Source organism: Carcharodon carcharias, chromosome 3 (assembly GCF_017639515.1).
Source record: "Carcharodon carcharias isolate sCarCar2 chromosome 3, sCarCar2.pri, whole genome shotgun sequence".
NCBI classification, from domain to species: Eukaryota; Metazoa; Chordata; class Chondrichthyes; order Lamniformes; family Lamnidae; genus Carcharodon; species Carcharodon carcharias.
Window position 1 is genome coordinate 13,117,906 of NC_054469.1, and position 22,251 is coordinate 13,140,156.

Sequence of the window (22,251 nt, forward strand, 5' to 3'; positions counted from 1 at the left end):
TTTCTCCTCTCTGCAGGGAACCAATGGAAATGTGACTGTGTGCTGCATTGGCTGAGATGATCTCTCCCCTTTCTCTCCCTCCCATCTGTAGGGAACCAGTGGTGATGTGACTGTGTGCTGCACAGACTGAGATGATCTCTCCCCTTTCTCTCACACCCTATGTAGGGAACCACTGGAGATGTGACTGTGTGCTGCACTGGCTGAAATGATCTCTCCCCTTTCTCTCTCTCTCCCCTCTGTAAGGAACCAGTGGAGATGTGACTGTGTGCTGCATGGGCTGAGATGATCTCTGCCCTTTCTCTCTCTTCTCCCTGTAGGGAACCAGTGGAGATGTGACTGTGTGCTGCACTGGCTGAGATGATCTCTCCCCTTTCTCTCTCTCCCCTTTCTCTCTCTCCCCATCTAGAGAACCTGTGGAGATGTGACTGTGTGCTGCACTGGCTGAGATGATCTCTCCCCTTTCTCTCTCCCCCTCTCTAGGGAACCAGTGGTGATGTGACTGTGTGCTGCACTGGCTGAGGTGATCTCTCCCATTTCTCTCACCCCTCTGTAGGGAACCAATGGAGTTGTGATTGTGTGCTGCACTAGCTGAGATTATCTCTCCCCTTTCTCTCTCTCCTCTCTGCAGGGAACCAGTGGAGATGTGACTATATGCTGCACTGGCTGAGATGATCTCTCCCCTTTCTCCCTCCCCTCTGTAGGGAACCAGTGGAGATGTGACTGTTTGCTGCATTGGCTGAGATGATCTCTCCACTTTCTCTCTACCCTTGGTAGGGAACCCATGGAGATCTGACTGTCTGCTGCACTGGCTGAGATGATCTCTGCCCTTTCTCTCTCTCCCCTTCTGTAGGGAATGTGTGGAGATGTGACTGTGTGCTGCACTGGCTGAGATGTTCTCTCACCTTTCTCTCTCTCCCCCATGTAGGGAACCAGTGGAGATGTGACTGTGTGCTGCACTGGCTGAGATGATCTCTCCCCCCTTTGTAGGGAACCTATGGCGATGTGACTGTGTGCTGCACTGGCTGAGATGATCTCTCCCCTTTCTCTCTCTCCCCGTGTAGGGAACCTGTGGAGATGTGCCTGTGTTCTGCACTGGCTGAGATGATCTCTCCCCTTTCTCTCTCTGCCCCTCTAGAGAACCTGCGGAGATGTGACTGTGTGCTGCACTGGCTGAGATGATCTCTCCCCTTTCTCTCTCTCCCCGTGTAGGGAACCTGTGGAGATGTGCCTGTGTTCTGCACTGGCTGAGATGATCTCTCCCCTTTCTCTCTCTACCCCTCTAGAGAACCTGCGGAGATGTGACTGTGTGCTGCACTGGCTGAGATGATCTCTCCCCTTTCTCTCTCTTCCCATGTTGGGAACCTGTTGAGATGTGACTGTGTGCTGCACTGGCTGAGATGATCTCTCGCCTTTCTCGCCCCCTGTGCAGGGAACCAGTGGAGATGTGATTGTGTGCTGCACTGGCTGAGATGATCTCTCCCCTTTCTCTCTCGTCCCGTGTTGGGAACCTGTGGAGATGTGACTGTGTGCTGCATTTGCTGAGATGATCTCTTCCCTTTCTCCCCTCTGTAGGAAACCTGTGGAGATGTGACGGTGTGCTGCACTGGCTGAGATGATTTCTCTCCTTTCTCTCTCTCCTCTGTAGGGAGCCAGTGGAGATGTGACTGTGTGCTGCACTGGCTGAGATGACCTCTGCCGTTTGTCTCTCTCCACTCTGTAGGGAACCAGTGGGGATGTGACTCTGTGCTGCACTGACTGAGATGATCTCTCCCCTTTCTCTCTCTCCCCGTGTAGGGAACCTGTGGAGATGTGCCTGTGTTCTGCACTGGCTGAGATGATCTCTCCCCTTTCTCTCTCTACCCCTCTAGAGAACCTGCGGAGATGTGACTGTGTGCTGCACTGGCTGAGATGATCTCTCCCCTTTCTCTCTCTTCCCATGTTGGGAACCTGTTGAGATGTGACTGTGTGCTGCACTGGCTGAGATGATCTCTCGCCTTTCTCGCCCCCTGTGCAGGGAACCAGTGGAGATGTGATTGTGTGCTGCACTGGCTGAGATGATCTCTCCCCTTTCTCTCTCGTCCCGTGTTGGGAACCTGTGGAGATGTGACTGTGTGCTGCATTTGCTGAGATGATCTCTTCCCTTTCTCCCCTCTGTAGGAAACCTGTGGAGATGTGACTGTGTGCTGCACTGGCTGAGATGATTTCTCTCCTTTCTCTCTCTCCTCTGTAGGGAGCCAGTGGAGATGTGACTGTGTGCTGCACTGGCTGAGATGACCTCTGCCGTTTGTCTCTCTCCACTCTGTAGGGAACCAGTGGGGATGTGACTCTGTGCTGCACTGACTGAGATGATCTCTCTCCTTTCTCTCTCTCCCCCTCTAGAGAACCTGCGGAGATGTGACTGTGTTCTGCACTGGCTGAGATGATCTCTCCCATTGCTCTCTCACCCCGTGTAAGGAAGCTGTGGAGATGTGCCTGTGTTCTGCACTGGCTGAGATGATCTCTCCCCTTTTTCTCTCTCCCCTCTGTAGGAAACCAGTGGAGATGTCACTGTGTGCTGCACTGTCTCAGATGATCTATCCCCTTTCTCTCTCTCCCCCTCTGTAAGGAACGTGTGGAGATGTGACTGTGTGCTGCACTGCCTGAGATGATCTCTCCCCTTTCTCTCTCCCCCTCTGTAGCTAACCAGTGGAGATGTGACCATGTGTTGCACTGGCTGAAATGATCACTCCCCTTTCCGCCCTTTGTAGGGAACCTGTGGCGATATGACTGTGTGCTGCACTGGCTGTGATGAACTCTCCCCATTCTCTCTCTACCCCTCTGTAGGGAACGTGTGGAGATGTGACTGTGTGCTGCACTGGCTGAGGTGATCTCTCCTCTTTCTCTCTCTCCCCCTTTGTAGGGAACAAGCGGAGATGTGACTGTGTGCTGCACTGGCTGAGATGATCTCTCCCCTTTCTCTCTCTCCCCCTCTAGAAAACCTGCGGAGATGTGACTGTGTGCTGCACTGGCTGAGATGATCTCTCCCCTTTCTCTCTCCCCACTGTAGGGAACGAGTGGAGATGTGACTTAGTGCTGCACTGGCTGAGATGATCTTTCCCCTTTCTCTCTCTCCCCTATGTAGGGAACCAGTGGAGATATGACTGTGTGTTGCACTGGCTGAGTTGATTTCTCCCCTTTTACTCTCTCCTCTGTAAGGAACCAGTGGAGATATGGCTGTGTGGTGCACTGGCTTAGTTGATTTCTCCCCTTTCACTCTCTCCTCTTTGGGGAACCTTTGAAGATGTGACTGTGTGCTTCACTGGCTGAGATGATCTCTCACCTTTCTCCCTCCCCCCTGCTGGGGACCAGTGGAGATGTGACTGTACTGCACTGGCTGAGATGATCTCTCCCCTTTCTCTCTGCCCCCAGTAGGGAACCAGTGGAGACATGACTGTCTGCTGCACTGGCTGAGATGATCTCTCCCCTGTAGGGATCCAGTGGAGATGTGACTGTGTGCGGCACTGGCTGAGATGATCTCTCCCCTTTCTCTCTCCACCTGTTTAGGGAACGAGTGGAGATGTGACTTAGTGCTGCACTGCCTGAGATGATCTTTCCCCTTTCTCACTCTCCCGTCTGTAGGGAACCTGTGGAGATGTGCCTGTTTCCTTCACTGGCAGAGTTGATTTCTCCCCTTTCACTCTCTCCCCTCTGTAGGGAACCAGTGGAGATGTGACTGTGTGCTGCACTGGCTGAGATGATCTCTCCCCTTTCTCTCTCCACCTCTGTAGGGAACGAGTGGAGATGTGACTTTGTGCTGCACTGGCTGAGATGATCTTTCCCCTTTCTCACTCTCCCCTCTGTAGGGATCCGGTGGAGATGTGACGGTATGCTTCACTAGCTAAGATGATCTCTCCCCTTTCACTCTCTCCCCTCTGTAGGCAGCCAGTGGAGATATGACTGTGTGCTGCACTGACTGAGTTGATTTCTCCCCTACACTCTCTCCTCTGTAGGGAACGAGTGGAGATATGACTGTGTGGTGCACTGGCTGAGTTGATTTCTCCCCTTTCACTCTCTCCTCTGTAGGGAACCAGTGGAGATTTGACTGTGTGCTGCACTGGCTGAGATGATCTCTCACCTTTCTCTCTCCCCCCTGCAGCGAACCAGTGGAGATGTGACTGGCTGCACTGGCTGAGATGATCTCTCCCCTTTCTCACTGCCCCCTGTAGGGAACCAGTGGAGACGTGACTGTCTGCTGCACTGGTAGAGATGATCTCTCCCCTGTAGGGATCCAGAGGTGATGTGACTGTCTGCTGCACTGGCTGAGATGATCTCTCCCCTTTCTCTCTCTCCCCTCTGTAGGGAACCTGTGGAGATGTGCCTGTGTGCTGCACTGGCTGAGATGATCTCTCCCCTCTGTAGGGAACCAGTGGAGATGTGCCTGTGTGCTGCAATGGCTGAGATGATCTTTCCCCTTTCTCTCTGCCCCCTGTAGGGAACCAGTGGAGACGTGACTGTCTGCTGTACTGGTAGAGATGATCTCTCCCCTGTAGGGATCCAGTGGTGATGTGACTGTCTGCTGCACTGGCTGAGATGATCTCTCTTCTTTCTCTCCCCTCTGTAGGGAACCAGTGGAGATGTGACTGTGTGCTGCACTGGCTGCGAGCCTGGATCATTCAGGAGGGACACCGGCTGCTGCTGGGCAAGAGGATCCTGTGCGCCGAGCCCCCGCGCCTGGCCGGCCAGAGCCTGCTGGACATCCCCGGGAATAGCCTGGTCTGCATCCCTCCGGCCGTGCGGCTGGATCGCGGCGAGGGGTTGGTGGTCAGCCGCCCGGGTGACGACCTGCGTGTGGTGTGCCGAGCGTCCGGCTACCCGCAGCCGGCGGTGGGCTGGAGGAAGGTGGGGGGTGGGGGCGGGGGGGCAGCGGTGGGGGGGCTCCGAGCGGGGGCGGGGTCGGTGGGCGGGGCCTGGGTGACTCAGGCGGCGGGGGCCGGGCCCTGGGGCCCTCCGGGGGCGGGGTCGGGGGCCGGGGTCTCGGGGACTCAGGGGGCCGGGGCCTGGGCCTCGGGCGATCCCGGGACGCTGACCCTCCGCAACCTGACGGCCTCGCAGGCCGGGCGCTACGAGTGCGAGGCCCGCAACCCCGGCGGGAGGGCCGCTGCCGCCTTCGAGCTGTCGGTCAACCTGTCCGGGTCCGGGGGTCGGGGCCTGGGCCTGGGCCTGGGGTCACTCCTCCCTCTCCCTCCGGGGGGGCGGCGGCCGGGCCCGGGCCTGAGCCAGGAGCCGCTGTACGAGAGCGTCGACAGCCTGGACTTCACCGCCCTAGGCACGGCCACCCAGACCGGCATCGCCGCCGGCATCTCGCTGCTGGCCCTGACCGCCCTGCTGCTGCTGGCGGTGATCTGCCGGCGGCGGGGTAAGCGGGGGGAGGTGCGTGGGGAGGAGGCGGAGGAGAGGGCCGCCGGGATGGCGGAGGAGGAGGAGCAGCGCGGCCTTTACCTCCACGACTACTCGGACGGGCCCACCACCTTCGCCCAGCTGGAGGAGTACGGCGACGCCGCCGGGCACCAGATGCTGGTCCTCGACCGGACCAAGCGGGACTTCCGCACCTACAAGGACACGGAGACGGAGACGGCGGCCGAGCTGGGCCGGCTGCTGCAGGCCGGGCCCCTCCAGGACCAGGCCACCCAGACGGCCGAGGCCGAGGAGGAGGCCGAGGCCCACGGGGAGGTGTTGGGGAACCGCGGCGCCGGGTTCCAGCAGGAGATCAAGTACGAAATCCACTGCTGAAAGGGAGGAGGAGGAGGAGCCACACCGAGGGAGTGCCGCACTGTCGGAGGTGCCGTCTTTCGGGTGGGATGTTAAACTGAGGCGCCCCCCCAACCCCGGCGGATGTCAAGGGGTCCCCATGGTTGCCGTTCAAAGAACTATCTCTCCCCTGGACAACATTTATCGCTCCATCTTTCGGATTTGTCTGGTCATTGATCACATTGCTGTGTATGGGAACTTGCTGTGCACAAATTGGCTGCCACGTTCCACAGGTGACCACGCCTGAGAAGCACTCGATTGGGCAGCGAGGGGTCCATAGCGGATATCTCCAGGTGGTGAACGGCGCTACGTAAACGTGCGCCTTTTAGTTTTTGTTTGTGTCTTGGGGAGGCGGCAGTCATGACCCCGTCACTCTCACCATGCTTGGACCCCACCCCGGAGCAGGTCAGGGGGACACCCAAGAGGGAAGGAGTGGTCGAGAAAAGAAAAGCAAGAGTTTATAGTTGAAATTATGAGAGATGGGGTGGGAGAATACTTAAGAAAATGCCGGAATTAAAACGGGTTGGGAAGCAGGGCAGGAAGGTATTGGGATAAAGCAGGAAGTGTGGGAGACAGACAGATAGCAGTGGGAGAGTGTGACGGTCACAGTTTGACAATGAAGGAAGTGTGTGAATATATCCCTGGATGCACACATTTGTTTTCCGGTTTGGTTTATTCGTTCCCTGGGTCTGGGCATCACCGGAGATTCCGGCATTTCTTCCCCGTTCCTGGGACACTGGCCTAGGACAGGCTGAAGCAGCAGGAGGGCTGGATCAGAGGGAGCAGCTTAATTCGGAGGGAAGTTGGTGAATCAGGCTGCTGAGGTACTGAAGTCAGGCAGGGGGAAGGATGTTAGTGTGGAAATGGGATCTGATCCTTACACAGTACTTCAAATTGTAAACTCCTTCCCGACGTTGGGGCATTGACTCTCCGGAGATGAGGGAGATCCCAGGCACAATCACTAATATCTGCTGGGTTCATTGGTGGAGTGCAGGTTAAGGTGCCATCACTGACATTGGGTGCAGGGTCCCTGCTCCTGGTTACAATCACTAAACTTGGCCAGAAAGTGTGAGCAGAGGGACAACTATATCATCTGCTCCCCCAAAGCTCCAGTGAACCATTGACCCTTCACATGATAAACCCATGTTGGGGGGTAGCGGAGGGGGGTGGGGTAATGATGAGTGGGAGGGCTATTAAGGTCTGAGGGACAGTTGATCAGGAGGGTAGGGTTGAGGAGGGGAGGGGAGAGGTGGGGAGTTCAAGAAAAGGAAGAGATTATGTTTATGAGTATTTTATGAAATGTTGTGCAGAAACCTCCCCCTCCCCCCTCTCCCCTCCATTCCTTCCACCTCACCATCTCCTCCTCTCCCCTTCCCCTCCCCTCCCCCTCTCCCCTCCGCCCCTCCCCTCCCCTCCATTCCTCCACACCTCACCATCTCCTCCTCTCCCCTTCCCCTCCCCTCCATTCCTCCACACCTCACCATCTCCTCCTCTCCCCTTCCCCTCCCCTCCCCCCTCTCCCCTCCATTCCTCCACACCTCACCATCTCCTCCTCTCCCCTTCCCCTCCCCTTCCCCCTCCCCTCCATTCCTCCACACCTCACCATCTCCTCCTCTCCCCTTCCCCTCCCCTCCCCCCTCTCCCCTCCATTCCTCCACACCTCACCATCTCCTCTTCTCCCCTTCCCCTCCCCTCCCCCCTCTCCCCTCCATTCCTCCACACCTCACCATCTCCTCCTCTCCCCTTCCCCTCCCCTCCCCCTCTCCCCTCCATTCCTCCACACCTCACCATCTCCTCCTCTCTCCTTCCCCTCCCCTCTCCCCTCCATTCCTCCACACCTCACCATCTCCTCCTCTCCCCTTCCCTGCCCCTCTCCATCTCCTCCTCTCCTGGTCCCCTCCCCATACTGCCTTCCTCTTCCCCTCCCCTCCACTTCCCCCCTCCCTCACTCTCCCCCCGGCCACTCCTTCCCACCTCCACTCCCTTGCTCCAGCCCCCCTCAAAGTTTCTCCTCCTTCACTTCCTCTCTCTGTCCCCTCCCCCTTCCCTACTGTCCCCTCCCAGCCTCTCCTCTCTCCTCCCCCTCCCCTACTCTCCCCTCCCAGCCTTTCCTCTCCTTTCCCCTCCCCTCCCCTGCTCTCCCCTCCCAACCTCTCCTCTCCCCTCCCCCTCCCCTACTCTCCCCTCCCAGCCTCTTCTCTCTTCTCCCCCTCCCCTACTCTTCCCCTCCCAGCCTCTTCTCTCCCCACCCAGCTCCTCCTCTCCCCTCTCCCTCCCCTACTCTCCCCTCCCGACCCCTCCCTCTTCCACTTAGCAAACTGTTGTGCAGGAAATGTGATTTGAAAGGAAAGTTCACTATTGATGTTTGTCTGTTCTGAATGTTTTGCTGTTTGATCCATCAGAACACAGAGATAGCCACAAACACTTTCCGAGGATATAAATGACAAAATATTCAGACTGAAGGAACATACAAACGAGGAGCAAGAGTAGGCCATTCAGCCCCTCGAGCCTGCTCCACCATTTAATTAGATCGTGGCTGATCTGATTGTAACCTCAAATCTGCATCCTGCCTACCCCCGATAACCTATCACCCCCTTGCTTACCAAGAATCTATCCACCTCTGCCTTAAAAATATTCAAAGACTCTGCTTCCACCACCTTTACAGGAAGAGAGTTCCAAAGACTCACGATCCTCAGAGAGAAACAATTTCTCCTCCTCTCCGTTTCAAATGGGCGACCCCTTATTTTTAAACAGTGACCGCATGCCAAATACAGTTGGACAGGTAGTTTAATAAATATTAATACCCCAGACACACACACACACACAGCAGACCGACATGAGGTTTGGGATTTAACCGGTTCTGAATGTTGAGAGGTAGTAACTGGAATCCTGTTCACATCTGCAAACAAAGGCAGAACCAAGACCCTTGAGCACCATTGGAGGCTATTTATCACTGCATAATGCAGAGCAATGGGAATAGGTTCATGATGAACCAAGGTTGACATCAGAATGAATGAGCTTCAGTTATCCTCTTCATGTTCCAGATTGTCACAGGGACCGGTGGTTTCAGGTACATGGTTAAGCTGGTGAAACTGGGATTATTCTCCTTGGAGAAAAGGAGATTGAAGGAAAATTTGACAGAAGTGTACAAGACTATGACAGAGACAAAGGAACGCTGTTGCTGTTAGCTGACTGCACACCGACTAGGGGACTCATGAGTTAAGGCTTTGGACAAAAGGATACTGGGGGGATGTGAAGAGGAACCTTTTTTAATGCAGTGGGTAATAATGACCTGGAATCTGCTGCTTATGAGGGAGTTGCCAGCGGAACCGATTAATGATTTCGAAAGAAAATTGAATGGGCAGTTGAGGGAAATAAGCTTGGGGGATTAAAGGGATAGAGTGGGGGAGTGGGATTGACTGGATTTACTCTACAGAGAGCGGGCATGGACTCAATGGTCTGAATGTCCTCCCTACATGCCGTAATGACTCACTGATAGTCTCAGTGACAGACTCTGGTTTACAGGCCCGCAGTGATACATCTCCAAGAGTTCCAGGAGAGTGAGAGGAGACAGACAGGAGACAGAGCATTAACATCCACTGAATCCTAGCTGGGGGGTCCTGTCAAAGTGTTAGACATAGGCTTGGCCACAGGGAGAGTCAAGCCCCATTGTTTTCTTACCCCATGAGTCAAACACTTTGATTGTTAAATAGCTGTCTGCCCCAAAACTAAACGGGTGGTAACATGAGACACAGGTACCATAAGGTGTTCTTGTTGGATGAGCTACATTGGGTTCACTCTTGTGTAATGTCTGCATTACTTCATTTGATAATAAAACAAGGGATTTATATTTTTGTTTGTCTTACATCATTTGCAGAGGCTAAAAATGTTCCAACAACCAGCCAATAGGGAATTCAGGAGGAACTGCTTTACACAGAGCGTGTGTGGAGCTCGCTACCGCGAGAAGTGTTTGGGGGAGAATAGTTCACATTCATTCACTTTATTATTATCCGTATGGAAATTTGATTCGGGTACATTGGTGATTCATTAGGGAAAAAACAAATGAATAATAACAAGAAAAGAAAGAAAATCACAAAGATCTAACTTTAATTCAATGTGTATTTAGAACTATTCCAGTGCATTAAAGGAATCGGTCAGTGAGTGTTACCCTGACTGCATATCCTCATCCACACATCAAACTCCTGAGAAAAGCTCTGATACAATCAGCTCGGGAACTGATTTTTCTTGCATCTGAGTGATTGTAGCCTTTCCCCTGGATGCATCCTGCAGTAAAACTGAAGCAAGGGCTGATTCTCGCTGTTCATCACACTCTTCCACCGAGATTCTTCGAGAGCAGAATGCATCAAGAAAGATCTGCTCGAAAGTTACCCTCCCTGCCTGGTTCAGTAACCTCTGCAACCTTAAAGGATCTACTCTCCTAAGGCGACTGAATCAGGCAAGACATCCAGAAAGGGATAAGCACTCTCAACTACAGCCATATAGAAAAGTTTCACGATTGTGGGATCCACTCAAAAGGATTTTAACTTTCTTTTATTCGTTCGTGGGGTGCGGGCCTCACTGGCTAGGCCAGCATTTATTGCCCATCCCTAACTGCCCTTGTACAGAGGGCATTGAAGAGTCAGCCACGTTGCTGTGGGTCTGGAGCCACATGTAGGCCAGACCAAGTAAGGATGGCAGATTTCCTTCCTTAAAGGGCATTAGTGACCCAGATGGGTTTTTACAACAATCGGCAATGGTTTCATGGCTTTTAACTCCAGATTTTTAAAAAAAATTGAATTCCAAGCCCACCATCTGCCATGATGGGATTCAAGCCCGGGTCTCCAAAGCAATACCCCGGGTCTCTAATACTAGCCGAGTGACAATACCACTCTGCCACTCTCTCCCCTGCCTGTCAGCTTTTCAAACTCAAAGGGCTTACAAGCCAATTTTATGTGATCCGTCCACATAATGTGAGGATAATAGTGGGGCCATTGGAGAGCTCAAGGGATGGTCATCTCTGCCCCTGGCCCAGGTGAGGGTCCAGTGCTCAGGGTTAGGAGACATGGCTGAGGGTGGAACCACCAAAGTTTCAGTGGTGATGGCAAAAGAGCTGGAACCTCAATGAATAATAATATAAAAGTGAAAGACCACGGATGTTGGAAATCCGAAATAAAAACAGAAAATGCTGGAAAATCTCAGCAGATCTGGCAGCAACTGTGGAGGGAGAAACAGGGTTAACGTTTTGAGTCTATATGACCCTTCTTCAGAGCTGACTTGAAACATTAGCTCTATTTCTCTCTCCACAGATGCTGCCAGACCTGCTGAGATTTTCCAGAACTTTCTGTTTTTATTCCTTGAGGGACAGTGGCTGCTTCCAGGTGGAGAATCCTTCAGGAAGTGGACTTGTGTTTCTTTTAAGCACACACGGGAAGGAAATGGAAAACCGCCTTGTATCCTTTTCCTGAGTCAAGCTGCTCGTTGCTTTGTGAAGTTGAAAATGGGAGGCTCCTACAGGGAACTAAAGAGAAGGAAAGAGCAGGACAGTAAGTAATGATTAGGAAGCCTGCCCTTGGGCAGATCACCACGACTTCAGACCTCTAAGACCCTGGATCATTCTGCTGACTCAACATTGCAGTCTCACTAAGAATTTGAATGCAATATTCCCAATGCGAGCTGATCACTGTACCCACACTGGGGCACTGTGACCCACAGGTGAGATGCTACAGTACCTGCTGTGCCCACACTGGGGCACTGTGATCCACAGCTGAGATGTTGCAGTACCTGCTGTGCCCACATTGGGGCACTTTGACCCACAGGCGAGATGCTGCAGTGGCCACTGTGCGCACACTGGGTCACTATGACCCCCAGGTGAGATGTTGCTGTACCCATGCTGGGGTACTGTGAGCCACAGGTGAGATGTTGCATTACCTGCTGTGCCCACACTGAGGCACTGTGACTCACAAGTGAGATGTTGCAGTACGTGCTGTTCCCACACTGGAGCACTCTGAGCCACAGGTGAGATGTTGCAGTACCTGCTGTGCCCACAGGGGACACTGTGACCCACAGGTGAGATGCTGCAGTACCTGAGGTGCTCACACTGGGGCACTGTGAGCCACAGTTGAGATGTTGCAGTAACTACTGTGCCCACACGGGCACTGTGACCCACAGGTGAGATGTTGCAGTACCTGCTGTGCCCACACTGGGGAACTGTGACCCACAAGTGAGATGTTGCAGTACCTGATGTGCCCACACTGGGGCACTGTGACACTCAGGTGAGATGCTGCAGTACCTGCTGTGCCCACATTAGGACACTGACCCACAGGTGAGATGTTGCAGTACTTGCTGGGCCCATATTGGGGCACTGTGACCCACAGGTGAGATGCTGCAGTGCCTGCTGTGCCCACACTGGGTCACTATGATCCCCAGGCGAGATGTTGCAGTACCTGCTGTACTCACACTGGGACATTGTGACCTGCAGGTGAGATGTTGCAGTACCAGCTGTGCCCACGCTGGGGCACTGTGAGCCACAGGTGAGATGCTGCAGTACCTGATGTACCCACACTGGGGAACTGTGATCCACAGGTGAGATGTTGCAGTACCTGCTGTGCCCACGCTAGCACAATGTGGCCCACAGCTGAGATGCTGCAGTACCTGCTGTGGCCACACTAGGCCACTGTGACCCACAGGTGAGATGTCACAGCACCTGCTGTGCCCACACTGGGGAACTGTGATCCACAGGTGAGATGTTGCAGTACCTGATGTGCCCACACTGGGGCACTGTGACCCTCAGGTGAAATGCTGCAGTAACTGCTGTGCCCACACTAGAGCACTGTGACCCACAGGTGAGATGTTGAAGTAACTACTGTGCCCACGCTAGGGCACTGTGACCCACAGGTGAAATGTTGCAGTACCTGCTGTACATGCTTTGCGCACAGGGGGCACTGTGAGCCACAGGTGATTTGTTGTAGTACTTGCTGTGCCCACATTGAGGCACTGTGACACACAAGTGAGATGTTGCAGTACCTGTTGTGCCCACACTGAGGCATTGTGACTTACAAGTGAGATGTTGCATTACCTGCTGTGCCCACACTGAGGCACTGTGCCTCACAAATGAGATGTTGCAATACCTGCTGTTCCCACACTGGGGCACTGTGAGCCACAGGTGAGATGTTGCAGTATCTGCTGTGCCCACAATGGGGCACTGTGACCCACAGGTGTGATGCTGCAGTGCCTGCTGTGCCCACACCAGGGCAGTGTGACCCACAGGTGAGATGCTGAAGTACCTGAGGTGCTCACACTGGGGCACTGTGAGCCACAGGTGAGACGTTGCAGTACGTGCTGAGACCACACTGGGGCACTGAGAGCCACAATGAAATGCTGTAATACCTGCTGTGCCCACACTAGGGCACTGTGACCCACAGCTGAGATGTTGCTCTACCTGCTGTGCCAACACTGATGCACTGTGACCCTCAGGTGAGATGCTGCAGTACCTGCTGTGCCCACATTATGGCACTGTGACCCACAGGTGAGATGCTGCAGTAACCGCCGTGCCCAAGCTAGGGCACTGTGACCCACTGGTGAGAAGCTGCCGTACCTTTGTGCTCACAATGGGGCACTGTGACCCACAGGTGAGATGTTGCAGTGCCTGCTGTGCGCACACTATGGCACTGTGACCCACACGTGAGATGCTGCAATACCTGCTGTGCCCACACAGGGAACTGTGACCCACAGGTGAGATGATGTAGTATCTTCTGTGCCTACACTAGGGCACTGTGACCCACAGGTGAGATGTTGCAGTACCTGCTGCACCCACACTGAGGCACTGTGACCCACAGGTGAGATGCTACTGTACCTGCATTGCGCAAAAGGGGCACCGTGAGCCACAGGTGAGATGTTGCAGTACCTGCTGTGCCCACACTGGGGCACTGTGAGCCACAGGTGAGCTGCTGCAGTACCTGAGGTGCACACGATGGGGCACTGTGAGCCACAGGTGAGATGTTGCAGTACCTGCTGAGCCCACGCTAGGGCACTGTGACCCACAGGTGAGATGTTGCAGTGCCTGCTGTGCCCACACTAGGGCACTGTGACCCACAGGTGAGATGTTGCAGAACCTACATTCCCTACGCCAGGGCACTGTGAGCCACAGGTGAGATGCTGCAGTACCTGCTGTGCTCACACTGGGGAAATGTGACCCACAGGTGAGATGTTGCAAAACCTGCTGCACCCGCACTGAGGCACTGTGAGCCACATGTGAGATGTTGCAGTATATGCTGTGCCCACACTGGTGCACTGTGAGCCACGGTGAGATGTTGCAGTACCTGCTGTGCCCACACTGGGCACTGTTACCCTCTGGTGGGATGCTGCTGTACCTGCTGTGCCCACATTGGGGCACTGTGACCCAGATGTGAGATGTTGCAGGACATCCTGAGCTCACACCGGGGAATTGTGACCCACAGAAGAGATGCTGTAGTACTAGCTGTGCCCACATTGGGGCACTGTGACCCACAGGTGAGATGTTGCTGTGCCTGCTGAGCCCACACTAGGGCACTGTGACCCATAGGTGAGATGTTGCAGTAACTGCTGTGCCCACGCTAGGGCACTGTGACTGACAGGTGAGATGTTGTAGTGCCTGCTGTGCCCACACTAGGGCACTGTGACCCACAGGTGAAATGCTGCCGTACCTGCTGCACCCACACTGAGGCACTGTGACCCTCAGGTGAGATGCTACTGTACCTGCATTGCGCAAAAGGGGCACCGTGAGCCACAGGTGAGATGTTGCAGTACCTGCTGTGCCCACACTGGGGCACTGTGAGCCACAGGTGAGCTGCTGCAGTACCTGAGGTGCACACGATGGGGCACTGTGAGCCACAGGTGAGATGTTGCAGTACCTGCTGAGCCCACGCTAGGGCACTGTGACCCACAGGTGAGATGTTGCAGTGCCTGCTGTGCCCACACTAGGGCACTGTGACCCACAGGTGAGATGTTGCAGAACCTACATTCCCTACGCTAGGGCACTGTGAGCCACAGGTGAGATGCTGCAGTACCTGCTGTGCTCACACTGGGGAAATGTGACCCACAGGTGAGATGTTGCAAAACCTGCTGCACCCGCACTGAGGCACTGTGAGCCACATGTGAGATGTTGCAGTACATGCTGTGCCCACACTGGTGCACTGTGAGCCACGGTGAGATGTTGCAGTACCTGCTGTGCCCACATTGGGCACTGTTACCCTCTGGTGGGATGCTGCTGTACCTGCTGTGCCCACATTGGGGCACTGTGACCCAGATGTGAGATGTTGCAGGACATCCTGAGCTCACACCGGGGAACTGTGACCCACAGAAGAGATGCTGTAGTACTAGCTGTGCCCACATTGGGGCACTGTGACCCACAGGTGAGATGTTGCTGTGCCTGCTGAGCCCACACTAGGGCACTGTGACCCATAGGTGAGATGTTGCAGTAACTGCTGTGCCCACGCTAGGGCACTGTGACTGACAGGTGAGATGTTGTAGTGCCTGCTGTGCCCACACTAGGGCACTGTGAGGCACAGGTGAGATGCTGCAGTACCTGCTGCATCCATACTGAGGCACTGTAACCCACAGGTGAGATGCTGTAGTACCTGCTTTGAGCAGAGGGGGCACCATGAGCACAGGTGAGATGCTGCAGTACCTGCTGTGCCCACACTAGGGCACTGTGACCCACAGGTGCGATGTTGCAGTAATGCTGTGCCCAAGCTAGGGCACTGTGACCCACTGGAGAGATGTTGCAGTAACTGCTGTGCCCACGCTAGGGCACTGTGACCCACAGGTGAAATGCTGCTGTACCTGCTGCACCCACACTGAGGCACTGTGACCCTCAGGTGAGATGCTACTGTATCTGCATTGCGCAGAGGGGGCACCGTGAGACACAGGTGAGATGTTGCAGTACCTGCTGTGCCCACACTAGGGCACCGTGAGCCACAGGTGAGCTGCTGCAATACCTGAGGTGCCCACGATGGGGCACTGTGACCCATGGTGAGCTGTTGCAGTGCCTGCTACGCCCACACTAGGGCACTGTGACCCACAGGTGAGATGTTGCAGTACTAGCTGTGCCCACACTGGGGAACTGTGACCTACAGGTGAGATGTTGCTGTGCCTGCTGGGCCCACACTAGGGCACTGTGACCCACAGGTGAGATGTTGCAGTAACTGCTGTGCCCACGCTAGGGCACTGTGACCCACAGGTGCGATGTTGCAGTAACTGCTGTGCTCACACTGGAGAACTATGCCCCACAGGTGAGATGTTGCAGTACCTGCTGCATCCGTACTGAGGCACTGTGACCCACAGGTGAGATGCTACTGTACCTGCTTTGAGCACAGGGGGCACCGTGAGCCAGAGGTAAGATGTTGCAGTACCTGCTTTGCCTACACTTGGGCACTGTGACCCACTGGTGAGATGATACAGTAACTGCTGTGCTCACACTAGGGCACTGTGACCCAAAAATGAGATGCTGCTGTACCTTTGTGCTCACAATGGGGAACTGTGACCCAAAATGTGATGCTTTAGTACCTGCTGTGCCCACACTAGGGCACTGTGACCCAAGCTGTGATCCTGCAGTACCTGCTCTGCCCACACTTGGGAACTGTGACCCACAGTTGAGATGCTGCTTTATCTGCTTTGCACACAGGGGGCATCATGAGCTACAAGTGAGATGTTGCAGTACCTGCTGTGCCCACGCTAGGGCCCTGTGACCAACATGTGAGATGCTGCAGAACCAGCTGTGCTCACACTGGGGAATTGTGACCCACAGGTGAGATGCTGTAGTATCTGCTGTGCTCACACTGGGGAACAGTGAGACACAGGAGAGATTCTGCAGTACCTGAGGTGCCCACACTGGGGCACTGGGACCCCCAGGTGAGATGTTGCAGTGCCTGCTGCATCCATACTGAGGCACTGTGACCCATAGGTCAGATGCTACTGGACCTGCTTTGAGCACAGGGGGCACCGTGAGCCACAGGTGAGATGTTGCAGTAACTGCTGTGCCCACACTGGAGCACTGTGAGCCACAGGTGAGATGTTGCAGTTCTTGCTGTGCCCACAATGGGGCACTGTGACTCATAAGTGAGATGTTGCACTACCTGCTGTGCCCACACGGGGGCACTGTGAGCCACAAATGAGATGTTGCAGTACCTGCTGTGCCCACACTAGGGCATTGTGACCCACAGGTGAGATACTGCAGGACCGGCTGTGCTCACACTGGGGAATTGTGACCCACAGGTGAGATGCCGTAGTACCTGCTGTGCCCACATTGCGTCACTGTGAACCACGGGTGAGATGTTGCAGAACCTGCTGTGCTCACACTGGGGAATTGTGACCCACAGATGAGATGCTGTAGTACCTGCAGTGCCCACACTGCGGCACGTTGGACCATGGGAGGGATGTTGCAGTACCTGCTGTGCCCACACTGGGGAACTGTGAGACATAGGTGAGATTCTGCAGTACCTGCTGTGCCCACACTGGGGAACTGTGAGCCACAATGAGATGCTGCAATACCTGCTGTGCCCATGCTAGAGCACTGTGTCCCACATATGAGTTGTTGTGGTACCTGCCATGCTCACACTGGGTAACTGTGACCCACTGGAGAGATGTTGCAGTACCTGCTGTGCCCACACTGCAGCACTGTGACCCACAGTTGAGAATGCTGCAGTATCTGCTGTGCCCACACTGAGGCACTGTGACCCACAGGTGAGATGCTACTGTACCTGCTTTGTGCACAGGGGGCACCATGAGACACAGGTGAGAAGTTGCAGTTACTGCTGTGCCCACACTGGGGCACTGTGAGCCACTGGTGATATGTTGCACTACTTGCTGTGCCCACAATGGGGCACTGTGGCCCACATGTGAGATGCTGCAGTACCTGCTGAGCCCACGCTAGGGCACTGGGACCCACAGGTGAGATGCTGCAGTATCTACTGTGCTCACAATGGGGAATTGTAACCCACAGGTGAAATGCTGTAGTACCAGCTGTGCCCACACTGGGGCACAGAGAACCACAGGTGCGATGTTGCAGTACCTGCTGTGCCCACACTGGGGAACTGTGACCCAGAGGTGAGATGCTGCTGTACCTCAGGTGCCCACACTGGGGCACTGTGAGCCACAATGAGTTGCTGCAAAATCTGCTGTGCCCACACTGGGGCACTGTGAGCCACAGGTGAGATGCTGCTGTACCTCAAGTGCCCACTCTGGGGCACTGTGAGCCACAATGAGTTGCTGCAAAATCTGCTGTGCCCACACTGGGGCACTGTGAGCCACAGGTGATATGTTGCAGTACTTGCTATGCCCACAATGGGGGAGTGTGACTCACAAGTTAGATTTCACAGTACCTGCTGTGCCCACATTGGGGTACTGTGACTCACAATTGAGATGTTGCTGTAACTGCTGTGCCCACACTGGGGAACTGTGCTCCACAGGTGATATGTTGCAGTACCTGCTCTGCCCACAATGGGATATTGTGATTCACAAATGTGATGTTGCAGTACCTGCTGTGCGCACACTGGGGCACTGTGAGCCACAGTTGAGATGTTGCAGTATCTGCTGTGCCCACAGTGGGCACTGTGACCCTCAGGTGTGATGCCGCTATACCTGCTGTGCCCACAGGGGGCACCATGAGCCACAAGCTGGATGTTGCAGTACCTGCTATGCCCACAGGGGGGCACTGTGAGCCACTGTTGAGATGATGCACTACCTGCTGTGCCCACATTGGGGCACTGTGACTCACAAATGAGATGTTGCAGTACCTGCTGTGCCCACACTGCGTCATAGTGAACCACGGGTGAGATGTTGCTATACTGCAGTGCTGACACTGGGGAACTGTGAGCCACAGTTGAGATGCTGCAGTACCTGAGGTACCCACACTGGGCCACTGTGAACTAAATGTGAGATGTTGCAGTTCCTGCTGTGCGCACACTGGGGAACTGTGAGACACCATGAGATGCTTCAAAACCTGCTGTGCCCACATGGGGGCACTGTGACCCACAGGTGAGATGTTGCAGTACCTGCTGTGCTCACAGTGGAGAATTGTGACCCACAGGTGAGATGCTGTGGTACCTGCTGTGCCCACACTAGGGCACTGTGACCCACAGGTGAGATGTTGCAGTACCTGCTGTGCTCACACTGGGGAACTGTGAGGCACAGGTGAGATGCTGCAGTACCTGCTGTGCACACACTAGGGCACTGTGACCCACAGGTGAGATGCTGCTGTACCTGCCGTGCCCACACTGGGGCGCTGTGACCCACAGGTGAGATGTTGCAGAACCTGCTGTGCTCACACTGGGGAACTGTGAGCCACAGGTGAGATGCTGCAGTACCTGCTGTGCCCACACTAGGGCACTGTGACCCACAGGTGAGATGTTGCAGTACCTGCTGTGCCCACCCTGCGGAACTGTGAGCCACAGGTGAGATGCTGCAGTACCTGAGGTGCCCACACTAGGGCGCTGTGAGCCACAATGAGTTGCTGCAAAATCTGCTGTGCCCACACTGGGGCACTGTGAGCCACAGGTGATATTTTGCAGTACTTGCTGTGCCCACACTGGGGCCCTGTGACCTACAACTGAGATGATGCAGTACCTGCTGTGCCCATATTAGGGCACTGGGACTCACAGCTGAGATGCTTTAGCAACTGCTGTGCCCACACTGGGGCACTGTGACCCATAGGTGAGATGCTGCAGTACCTGAGCTGCACACACTGGGACACTGTGAGTCACAGGTGAGATATTGCAGTACGTGCTGTGCCCACACTGGGGAACTGTGCGCCACAGGTGATATGTTGCAGTACTTGCTCTGCCCACAATGGGATATTGTGATTCACAAATGTGATGTTGCAGTACCTGCTGTGCACACACTGGGGCACTGTGAGCCGCAGTTGAGCTGTTGCAGTACCTGCTGTGCCCACAGTGGGCACTGTGACCCTCAGGTGTGATGCCGCTGTACCTGCTGTGCCCACAGGGGGCACCATGAGCCACAGGTGAGATGTTGCAGTACCTGCTGTGCCCACAGGGGAGCACTGTGAGCCACTGGTGGGAAGTTGCAGTGCAAACACTGGGGCACTGTGACCTACAAGTGAGATGATGCACTACCAGCTGTGCCCACATTGGGGCACTGTGACTCACAAATGAGATGTTGCAGTACCTGCTGTGCCCACACTGGGGAACTGTCAGCTAAAGGTGAGATGTTGCAGTACCTGCTGTGCCCACACGGGGGCACTGTGACCCACAGGTGAGATGTTGCAGTACATGCTGTGCTCACAGAGGGGAACTGTGACCCACAGGTGAGATGCTGTGGTACCTGCTGTGCCCACACTAGGGTACTGTGACCCACAGGTGAGACGTTGCAGTACCTGCTGTGCTCACACTGGGGAACTGTGAGGCACAGGTGAGATGCTGCAGTACCTGCTGTGCCCACACTAGGGCACTGTGTCCCACAGGTGAGGTGCAGCTGTACCCACACTGGGGCACTGTGACCCACAGGTGAGATGCTGCAGTACCTGCAGTGGCCACACAGGGAACTGTGACCCACAGGTGAGATGATGTAGTACCTTCTGTGCCTACACTAGGGCACTGTGACCCACAGGTGAGATGTTGCAGTACCTGCTGCACCCACACTGAGGCACTGTGAGCCACAGGTGAGATGCTACTGTACCTGCATTGCGCAAAGGTGGCACCGTGAGCCACAGGTGAGATGTTGCAGTACCTGCTGTGCCCACACTGGGGCACTGTGAGCCACAGGTGAGATGTTGCAGTACCTGCTGAGCCCACGCTAGGGCACTGTGAGCCACAGGTGAGATGCTGCAGTACCTGCTGTGCTCACACTGGGGAAATGTGACCCACAGGTGAGATGTTGCAAAACCTGCTGCACCCATACTGAGGCACCGTGAGCCACATGTGAGATGTTGCAGTACATGCTGCGCCCACACTGGGGAATTGTGACCCACAGGTGAGATGCTGTAGTACCTGCTGTGCCCACACTGCAGCACGTTGGACCACGGGTGAGATGTTGCAGTACCTGCTGTGCCCACACTGGGGAACTGTGAGCCACAATGAGATGCTGCAATAGCTGCTGTGCCCATGCTAGAGCACTGTGTCCCACATGTGAGCTGTTGTAGTACCTGCCATGCTCACACTGGGTAACTGTGACCCACAGGTGAGATGTTGCAGTACCTGCTGTGCCCACAATGCAGAACTGTGAGCCACAGGTGAGATGCTGCAGTACCTGAGGTGCCCACACTGGGGCGCTGTGAGCCACAATGAGTTGCTGCAAAATCTGCTGTGCCCACACTGGGGCACTGTGAGCCACAGGTGATATTTTACAGTACTTGCTGTGCCCACACTGGGGCACTGTGAACTACAACTGAGATGATGCAGTACCTGCTGTGCCCACACTGGGGAACTGTGTGCCACAGGTGATATGTTGCAGTACTTGCTCTGCCCACAATGGTGTATTGTGATTCACAAATGTGATGTTGCAGTTCCTGCTGTGCACACAATGGGGCTCTGTGAGCCTCAGTTGAGCTGTTTCAGTACCTGCTGTGCCCACAGGAGGCACCATGGGCCACAGGTGAGATGTTGCAGTACCTGCTGTGCCCACAGGGGGGCACTGTGAGCCACTGGTGAGACGTTGCAGTGCCCACACTGGGGCACTGTGACCTACAAGTGAGATGATGCACTACCAGCTGTGCCCACACTGGGGCACTGTGAACCACGGGTGAGATGCTGCAGTACCTGAGGTACCCACACTGCGGCACTGTCAGCTAAAGGTGAGATGTTGCAGTACCTGCTGTGCCCACACTGGGGAACTGTGAGACACCATGAGATGCTTCAAAACCTGCTGTGCCCACACGGGGGCACTGTGACCCACAGGTGAGATGTTGCAGTACCTGCTCTGCTCACAGAGGGGAACTGTGACCCACAGGTGAGATGCTGTGGCACCTGCTGTGCCCACACTAGGGCACTGTGACCCACAGGTGAGATGTTGCAGTACCTGCTGTGCTCACACTGGGGAACTGTGAGGCACAGGTGAGATGCTGCAGTACCTGCTGTGCCCACACTAGGGCACTGTGTCCCACAGGTGAAATGCAGCTGTACCCACACTGGGGCACTGTGACCCACAGGTGAGATGTTGCAGTACCTGCTGTGCTCACACTGGGGAACTGTGAGGCACAGGTGAAATGTTGCAGTACCTGCTGTGCCCACACTGGGGAACTGTGTGCCACAGGTGATGTGTTGCAGTACTTGCTCTGCCCACAATGGTATATTGTGATTCACAAATGTGATGTTGCAGTTCCTGCTGTGCACACACTGGGGCTCTGTGAGCTGCAGTTGAGCTGTTGCAGTACCTGCTGTGCCCACAGTGGGCACTGTGACCCTCAGGTGTGATGGCGCTGTACCTGCTGTGCCCACAGGGGGCACCATGAGCCACAGGTGAGATGTTGCAGTA

General features: G+C 55.0%; 1 protein-coding gene across 1 annotated transcript; it reads left to right on the forward strand.

The window, feature by feature from the left end:
• Nucleotides 1-4,605: 4,605 nt before the first annotated feature.
• lrrc24 (leucine rich repeat containing 24) lies at nucleotides 4,606-7,171 on the forward strand (the record flags this gene model as incomplete). The annotated part of the gene is made up of 2 exons (XM_041183330.1): nucleotides 4,606-4,950; nucleotides 5,026-7,171. Coding segments are annotated over 2 exons (1,089 nt in total), but the record flags the coding sequence as incomplete, so codon positions are not given.
• Between the last annotated feature and the right edge of the window lie 15,080 nt (nucleotides 7,172-22,251).